Source organism: Lissotriton vulgaris, chromosome 10 (assembly GCF_964263255.1).
Source record: "Lissotriton vulgaris chromosome 10, aLisVul1.2, whole genome shotgun sequence".
Classification (NCBI taxonomy): domain Eukaryota; kingdom Metazoa; phylum Chordata; class Amphibia; order Caudata; family Salamandridae; genus Lissotriton; species Lissotriton vulgaris.
In genome coordinates, this window is record NC_141698.1 from 458,817,756 (window position 1) to 458,826,883 (window position 9,128).

At 50.6% G+C, this 9,128-nt stretch overlaps 1 protein-coding gene across 1 annotated transcript; it reads right to left on the minus strand.

Moving 5' to 3' along the window:
• Positions 1-218: 218 nt before the first annotated feature.
• Positions 219-5,125, minus strand: LOC147685406 (myeloid-associated differentiation marker-like protein 2). The gene has a single exon (XM_086941324.1). It carries the CDS (start codon positions 4,319-4,321, stop codon positions 3,452-3,454), a length of 870 nt encoding a protein of 289 aa, XP_086797450.1. The 5' UTR covers positions 4,322-5,125; the 3' UTR covers positions 219-3,451.
• Between the last annotated feature and the right edge of the window lie 4,003 nt (positions 5,126-9,128).

The following is a 9,128-nucleotide window of genomic DNA, read 5'->3' on the forward strand; positions in this document are numbered from 1 at the left end:
GCGTGGGCGTCTCCGAGCCATGGAGTTACTGTCATCAGCACTACCCCCTTTTTCCACAACAGCAGTTCAAACATGAATGGCAAAATATCCTAGTTTGCAAATGTTTACTCTAAAATTATGGCTCTGCCATATTTGCCTCATAATGCAAGATCTGCTGAATGATCTAATAATTTATGCACAATATACGTCAATAAACCAGCGCTCAAGTGCAAGCGATATGAATATTTTGTTGTTCTTTATTGGCGAGGCCAGCGAGCCTTCTTTTTTGCTGTTCCTGCAATACTCAAAGTAAATGTAAAAATGCCCCCCAAAATACATACACTTATTTCAAAAGAAAACAATTGACTTCAAAAGTTTTTTTAAAAAATCTGTGCTTTATGTGCTTTTATCAAAAACATTTCATTTCGGCAGAATCCGACAGGACTGCACCTATACCCTCCACACAGCTGTGCACCACCACATACCCCGTGCCACCCGCGCAGTGGCAGTGTGTGATAAATAACAGCCAACACTTAGTGGCGCAACCACATAAGAACACACCACTGACTCTCTGTTAACCCTCTCCTACCCCCTCACAAAAACACACACACGAATAGCACCCTAAATTACCACTGTGATGCTTCAGGCCACCCATGCATCGACGAAAACTCGAGTCCAGTCACTGAGAGGTCACGTCAGGGTACGTTACGGAGCGTGGCGGCCCCGCCCACAATGCTGCGGGCCACTGGGCAGCCAGCCAGGCGTGGTTTCGGTGTGCCCCGGGCTGTGGAGTGTTTGACCCGTACTTTGACTCTTGTACCGAGCCCCGCCCACCCCTTCTGCTGCTGAAGGGTGCGCTGAAGGGAGTTTCGGGTGCGGCGGTGCCAGTCATTTTATGAACAAATAAGATACGGAAACATCACATAGAACTCTCACTGAGGGGCGATGTGATAGATAGCAGTCAAGCAATGAAACCTCGGGAAAACATTTGGAGACACTCAGGGCCGGCTTTGACCCTGGTGGCGTGCGACAATGTCTGTTTAAGAAAACCGGATGTATTTCTCCTATTGTTCTCTACTGAAACACAGGCAATTTCAGTCGGAAGACATAAACCAAAAAGAAAAATGTTAGCGTGTAAAATCGGGAGTCTGACGCCTGAATGGGGTCTGCTGGCATATATGCCACCACTGTCTGTGTTTCTTTTTATATCATTTTTTTTACACATAGACCCGTTTCAATGCCCGTTTTTAATCACTTGGGTTCTGAGACCCGGCCCACTTGAAAGTCCTGCGTGTGCTTACTACCTTACATGGACCCCCTGAAAATAACAGTGATCTGGAAAAAGCCATTGGCAGGACATGTAAAAATACTTTGAAAGCTAATGTAGTGTGGCAACTATTGTGAAAACGCTACTGACTTCTAAGCAACCAGCACACAGATTATAAATGTAAAGTACTGGGTCTTTAGACTGATGACCTCGGCTAACAGTACCCGGTGCTGGTGCCCACCTTCAAAATGATGAAAAGGTGAAACACCCCCTGAACTAGAACTGCATCCAGATGCAACCAAACATGATATACATCATATTCTTCTTCTGCCCGCTGTACACTGTGCCACGTAAAATCTGGTTAAAGCCTATTTGTAGAGTGATGGGAATCAGAAGGCACGCAATTGCTTTGAGAATATAGTGCTCTGATCCTGAACATCCAATTTCCCGAGCTGTTGCAAAGTTCTTGGGGTGGGCTTGGCGAATCAGGTTGAGCACATTGCACCTGGTTCAGAGGAGTGAATACTACTTTTCTTTGTGGTTTCCTTCTTTTTGCTTTAACTCCTCGGGGTATATGTCTGCACAACGCTCTGGCCATCTATCTGCGCTACTTGTCACTTTAGGTCTATAAAGTGTGTAATATTTTAGGGGCTGAAGAATGAATTCATTGCCTACATTTTATACTCAGAGTTTTTATGTGTGTGTGATTACTTATTCGATGGGTAAAGAATGGTTTAATTGTATTTTAATTTTTTTTTAGCTAATTTATAAATTGTTGACTGTATTGTACTATGTGCTTTTATGACACCACTGTCGAATAAAGTTTTGTGAAAAAAAAGATATACATCATACTGAAGCCATTACACCGCCTCAATGGCCGGACTCCCCGGCCTGATGAGCTTGGCGTCCATGGTGTATGGCTGGGAGCCACCTTGCAACAATCCAAGTATCTGCTGGCACGTATAATACCTTTCTCTGCGTGGCACTGACTCTTTCCCCCTTCTCCTACGTATTCCCCTGATGGGGCCGCGAAGTAGTCCCGTGCCCATCTGCTCCTGTGCTCCCCCTTCAGAGGCATGGCTGTGAGGGTGTCTTAGCCGGGCACACCGAGGAGCAGACACACTGGGTGCGGTCACCAACTGCACAGACAACAAGGATCACTCATAAAAATACTGGAAGACAGTAGGCACATCAAGATGTAGCCTTGGCACACAGACATATAGCGCTGTCACCCTGCACATCGGCCGGATCACATCAAATCACGACAAGTCTAACTCAGCCCTTCATCTCTCCGAGGTCGGCAAAATGTCTAGTGGGAAACATGTGTTGATTATAGCGCTTAGAGGCCATGAACGTTGATACGTATGTATAATGGCAACATTAAATTATAGTAATTTTATAAAACACGAACACATTGAGAAAAACATCGTGGAGCAGTGACACAGCGCTATGTCGAAGAGTAGGCCGCCTGCTCCCGGCTAGGGACAGTGGTAAAACTTCACACAGGCGTCCAGAGTCAGTCACACGCAAGTGGCGCAACCATATCGCAGAACATGCATACACAGAAAAGTCAGACACAGAAACTTAGGGGCAAGTTACTCTAATGCTTAACATGGGGCACCGACAACCAATAAGCATCCACACATGCAAATCTGGTAGCTGTAGCATCCAACCATAGAAAAAGACATACTCCCTCACACAAACCAGGCCATGGGGCAGTCACTCACCGGCACAGTATGCTCCCCCATGGCATACCTTTGAAATCAATATTGAAAATATTCAAAGAATTTGTGAAGCAACCACACACAGTAGGCAGGTGCCTGGAATTTCGCCACCATACCATTTTGTCTTCACCCTCTTCCACTGCATGGGGGCACATCTGCTGGCTCTGGGATCCCCCAGCTACCCTCTGCTGGCGGTGCCATGGAGGGCTGCCTAGGCTGCCAGTGTCCTATAACTAGCCCTTGTTTCAAGCACACAGTAACACCAGCAGGCAGTCTCACATAGGTGCACAGGGGAGCTGCCTCACATGGGGGAGGATGCACTAAGGGTCCAGAGGGCAGAGGTCCACGGGCACATTGTAGGAAGACAGAGGCACACGGTCTGTGTTTGGTGACGCAGCCGGGACCAGTGTGGCCTGGAGCTGGATCAACAAGGAAGCTCAGGCGGAGGCTCTTGAAGGTGTTCTTGGCGGGAGTCGTCCAGCTAGGCCTGGGTGGTGAAGAAGACCATGCGAGTAGAGTACACCAAATCAACAATGTACGCCACAAGGTTGATGTAGGTGAGGAAGGTGGCTCCCAGAAGGCTGTTCCATAAGCACTTGTAGTTGTCACAGTTAGGGGGTCTGGGGTTATCCTTGAAGCAGAAGATGGGCCAGACAATGGCTGCAGATATGTACATCAGTACAGCCAGGATGTTGTAGCCAATCAGGAGCTTGTCAAATGGCAGGGGGAGGCTGGTAAGCAGGCGCCCGATGGTCAACACGATGATCAGCACAGTGAGGATGAAGCAGATACAGAACACCGCCATGCACCATTGCCGCCCACTGTTGGCCCTGTACAGCTGGCCGTTGTCGAGCAGGGAGAAGATGAGGCAGGCCACATAAGCCTCAAAGACCTTCAGCAGGCCGGGCACGGTGGACAGGAAGCCGCTGATCTCTCCGGGCTTGGCCCTGGTGAGGCCCACCTCCACCGCATAGGCTATGAAACACAGGATGGACATGGCAGTGGCAGAGCCCATGCAGGCACACGAGTGGCCAGAGCAGGGGCCTGTCAGGAAGACCGAGGGGTACATGATGGAAGTGGTGAAGATCATCAGGGTGGCCAGCATGGCGAAGGCTGAGGTGAAGTCCTCCCAGGACAGTGGAAGACGAGGGCCTACCTCGGTCATCTCCAGCACCACAATCAGCACAGACACAATGAAGCAGAAGCACCAGGTGAACATGCACCAGACACCATACGGGCCATAGTAGCCATTGACACTCGCCACCAGGCTAAAAGCTGTGCAGGTCAGGAAGATCTGGAAGAAACGGGCAATGCTCACCGGGGCAATCAGAGACCGCCAGGCAAACCCCATAGTGCCTAGAGGCAGGCCGGGCAGGATGTATGCTTAGAGGTGAGCCCCAGCCTCTGAATCAGCCACTCAATCGCGCCTCCAGAGCGTGCCCTGATGCCAGGATGAGGCCCACCCCCTGTCTGAGATACACAATCAGGCCGATCAATGGCCTTTGGAGAAACTTGGGAGCTATGCAGGGCGTCCTTGCAAAACCGTCGCTTGTCTTGTGCTCTGGCACATGCAGTGGTTCACATCTGGAATTGCAGCGCCTGGCACCTCCGATTCTTCAGAAACAATGCTGCCAGTCTCAGCCCCTGTGTTCTGCGGCTCTCCACTGATAGTGTTTCAAATCCAGTTGTATTCCCCTGCGCTTTGCTGCTTCACTTTGGGAGCTGCAGTGCCAGTCTCAGCCCCTGGCACCGTGTGCTGTTCTGGGCCGGCGCTCCGGTGTTTGGCTCAGCCCCTGGCACCGGTGGCTCTTCAGACCCGGTGCTCCGGTGGCAGTCTCAGCCCCTGGCCCCGGTGGCTCTTCAGACCCGGTGCTCCGGTGGCAGTCTGCTGTTCCAACGCCAGCTCGAGTCCCGAGGGTTCTTGAGAGAAGATGCCGGGGTGTCTATCTTTTCCCGTGCCACCTCGGATCTTCTGGGGGTCGGTGTGATGTTAGAAAAATACTCCCAGTGCTTGGCATTTGTTCTTCTTCGATGATGGTGAAGCAGTGCCAATCTCACTGCCTTGCACCCGTCCCGCGGTCGTTCGGTATCGGTGTGAACACAAACGTAGTCTGAAGCACCTGACACACGGGCTGATGGAAATGCTGCCATTGGCTGCGCTTGCTGGATGAGACATTGGCCCAATGCCAAGCCCGGCCCTGAGCTGCCCTACCCTGCTCGACCTCACCCATGACAAGGTTCTGATTGCGCCATGCCTCTCGGCCAGGCCCAACCCTCTGCAGGGGGAGGAATGGACTCTGAGGCACACTCACTCAGTCTGGGCACCACACTGCCGCGTGACACTCCCTCAGCAAACATACACCAACCTATAACAGGACGTGGGGACTGGCGGCTGACCTCTGCCCTCACTCCAATCGTTCGCGCTCGCTGACTTTTCCGCTTCGAAGGGACTGCTACCTTCGCAGATGCGGTGAAGAAGGTTAGAAAATAAGCATTGCGAAAGCGAATAGGTCTCGCAAATACAAGACCTATTCGATTTGGTAATGTGTATTTTGCCATGTTTGTACACCAGTGTGGTTGCTGTTAGCATGGCTAACGTTAGTGGTGTGGAGTGCTCCAGAGTAGAGTGGGGGAGTGGAGTGTTACAGACTGTATTTGTTGGAATAGAGTGTTATACACAGGGCACACGTCCTAAACAAGCATTTGCAATGCAATAGGTCTCGCATTTACGCGAGTTTGAGCTATTGGCATTGTAAACGGCAATGCCTTTTATTTATGCTTTGGTATTTAAAACAAAAGGCATTGTCATTTACAATGCTAATAGCTTAAACTCTCGCAAAAGGGAGACCTACTGCATTGCAAATGCTTGTTTAAAGGACGCCCCAGACACTACTTCCCCAACCTCCCAGCCTTCAGCGATAGGACAAAACTGCAAGCTTATCTTAAAAATACATTTTGCACCTGGTCCCACAATGTTACCTCTGGAGAGCTAAAACGAAAGCTCTATCCCAACACTGCCAGCCTGTGAGCATACAAAAGTGTGAACCCACCATGTCAGGCATAGTCTCATGTCCTGCAGAACTAGTTTGCGCTATATAAAATTCAAAAACAAAAAAAACAAAAAAGGCTGACCCTCTTACTATTCAAAGAGAAGTCTGAAGTGATAGCATTAACCGACTGAGCTTTCCCAGCTGAACAAAACATTTTTATCATTTAAGGTATGTGCATTACACATTATAATATACAGTTAGTTGCATGTGACAGGCTAACAATTGTTCTTTTGAGCTACGTGTGTGCCTCTGCTTCTACACGGACTGACCCTCTCCCATTGTTCTCAGGATCAGATGCCACAACTGTTCATGAATGATAAATACACGTGTGCAGCACATCCCAGTAACTCACCAAGGACTGCTGCACGAGGGTGGACGGACAAAATGTAGCAAGGGGGGCTGCGGTGGGGGGTTGGTGGGAGAGAGAGTTGATGTCTTGCTGCCAGGCTTGCATTCATATCTGCAGGAAGAACCAATTCCTTGCTACAAAAAAGAAGCGTGGATATCGCTTGTCACAACCTGCCCCTGCAAGGAGTTAAAACGAAAGTGCTCTTCGGCCTACTCCATGGAGGCACGCACAGGCTTGTTAGGGCATGAATTGTGCAACAGACAGCCATTATTCAATCAAAAAAGTGCATTAGATTAAAAACAAGCGGCCACAACTTTCGTAGCTGCAGTCCTGCACCGAGTGATCACTGCTAAAGCAGTTGTAGCCCCGTACCTGCAATTACAGCCCGACCAGACTTCGGCATTTGCACTGTTGCAGAGTCTCGGTTCCTTCCTGGTACCAAAAGGAAAGTCTGTGGGCTCTCTGACGCCCAGGTCCTCCAGATCGCTCTACAGCAGTCTATTCTTTGCGGAGTCGCAAAACCACCATAGACACTGCCACGCAGCTGAATTTCTATTCACCACCGCAGCCCAGGGAGTTTCATCAAGTTCCCGCCGGGCCGCCGCGCTGCCTGCGGCGACCCGGAAGCGGTTGGGCAGCCGGCCAATCGCAGCGCGGCCCCAACCGGAAGTCCCGCCCCCATCGCGGCGCGAGACGAGAGAGAAGCCACTGTCCGAGGAGCCCTCGGGCTCCTGATCGAGTCCCGGTCCGCCAGAACAGGTGAGTGTGTTGCGGAGGAGGAGGGGTGAGTGGGGGTGGGGTGTGCGCGTGTGTCTGTGGTAGGCTCCTGATCGAGTCCCGGTCCGCCAGAACAGGTGAGTGTGTTGCGGAGGAGGAGGGGTGAGTGGGGGTGGGGTGTGCGCGTGTGTCTGTTGTAGTGTGTCTGTGCGTGCGTGTGTCTGTGCGCGTGTGTCTGTTAAAGGGGAGTGCGTGTGTGTGTATGTGCGCATGCGTGCGGGAGCCTTTGTGTGAATGCGAATAGCAGGCAGGGCGACGCGACGTGCGCGCTCACGAGCTGCAATCTCCAGGACAGGCTCGTCACAGTCTGATGTCCACACCATTCCCAGAAAAGTGGCAACATAAGTTGTCTCGCATAGACAGCAAAAGCTTCGCTTTTGCTTTCGTCTAGGCGAGACCTAAAAAAGAAGTGGGGGGACGCTCTAAGTTAGGTGGTGTCTCCGGAAGTGATGTCACGATTGGAAGCTGGCAGGACTCATTGTTTTTCTTCTGGCAGGACTAATTGTTTTTTTATGTACATGTCCTGCTTTGAGACAGACTGGCTTGGGAGATCGATGGGCGGCCGTGCGATCACACTCCTTTACTGATCCCCTGTGATCTTTACAACAGCTACGTAATCTCTCTGAGTGAGATGTACATAATTGAAAATCCAGCTTTTAGGCAGGGGGGATGGCGTCCACCCGGTAAAAACCCGGTAAAATAATAAAATAAGTGGGGGGACGCCATCCACCCGCGTGGTACCCCGACACGAGCCCTGGTTATAGAGTTGAGCATAGTTCAGTGTTTTAGTAGAAAAGAATGTCATAGAGTGCAGTGTCATAGAGTGCAGTGTCATAGAGTGGAGTGGCGTGAGGCGAAGGAGGGTAAAGTGGGGAGTAGTGGATTGAGGAAGTTGGTTGGGTTAGATTGGATTGCAGTAGATCAGGGTGGATTGGATTTGGGTAAAGTGGGTTTGATTGGGTGCAATGGGGTGGATTGTAGTGGGTGGACTGGATGGGATGGATTGGATTGGATTGGGGTGCGTTGGATTGCAAAAGTGGATTAGATTAGGGTGGAGTGGAGTGGATTGGATTGGTTTGGGGTTGGTTGGATTAAATTGGGGAGGAATAGATTAGAATAGGGTGGTTTGGAGTGGGGTGAAATAGAGTGAAGTGAAGGAAGTGCATTGTTTTGGAGTGGGGTGGATTGGAGAGTGGTGGGTTTGATGGATTGACTTGAGTAGGGTGGACTGAACTGGGACGAGGTGGATTAGATTGGTGTCTTCTGTGGCTTGGAGTAGAGTGGGGTGGGTTAGAGTAGAGTGGGATGGATTGGACTAGAATGGAGTGGGGTGGACTTGATGGGGTGGATTAGATTAGCGTGAGGTGGACTGGACTGGACTGGGGTGGATTGGACTGGGGCTGAGTGGAGTGGATTAGAGTGGAGTGGGATGGACTGGAGTGGGATGGAATGGCATGGAATGAATTGGGGTTGATTGGATTGGTATGGGGATGATTGGATTAGGGTATAGTGAGTTGGATAGAGTGTATTGGGGTTGATTGCAGTGGGTGGACTGGAGGGGTGGATCTGAGTGGGTGAACTGAAATGGGGTGTGGTGGATTGGATTGGGGTGGGTTAAAGTAAGGTGGATTAAAATGGGGTGCGGTGAATGGGATTACAATAGGGTGGTTTAGAGTGGGGTAAGTTAGAGTGGAGTGGGGTGGATTGGTTTAGAGTGAGGTGGGTTGGATTGGAGTGGGGTGGATTAGAGAGCGCTGGATTGGATGGGAGTGGGGTAGATTGCATTGGAGAGGAGTGGATTGGAGTGTGCTGGGCTGAATTTATTGGATTGAGCAGGGTGGACTGGACTGGGATGGGTGTTTTGGATTGGGGTAGAGTGGGGTGGCTTTGAATAGAGTGGGATGGATTGGACTGCAATGGAATATAGTGGATTGGAGTGGGGTAGACTGGATGGGATGGATTAGATTGGAGAGGGGTGGATT

What these genes read in the sequence shown, in the direction of transcription:
- LOC147685406 (XM_086941324.1), bottom strand. Translation starts at nt 4,321, where the DNA reads ATGGGGTTTGCCTGGCGGTCTCTGATTGCCCCGGTGAGCATTGCCCGT.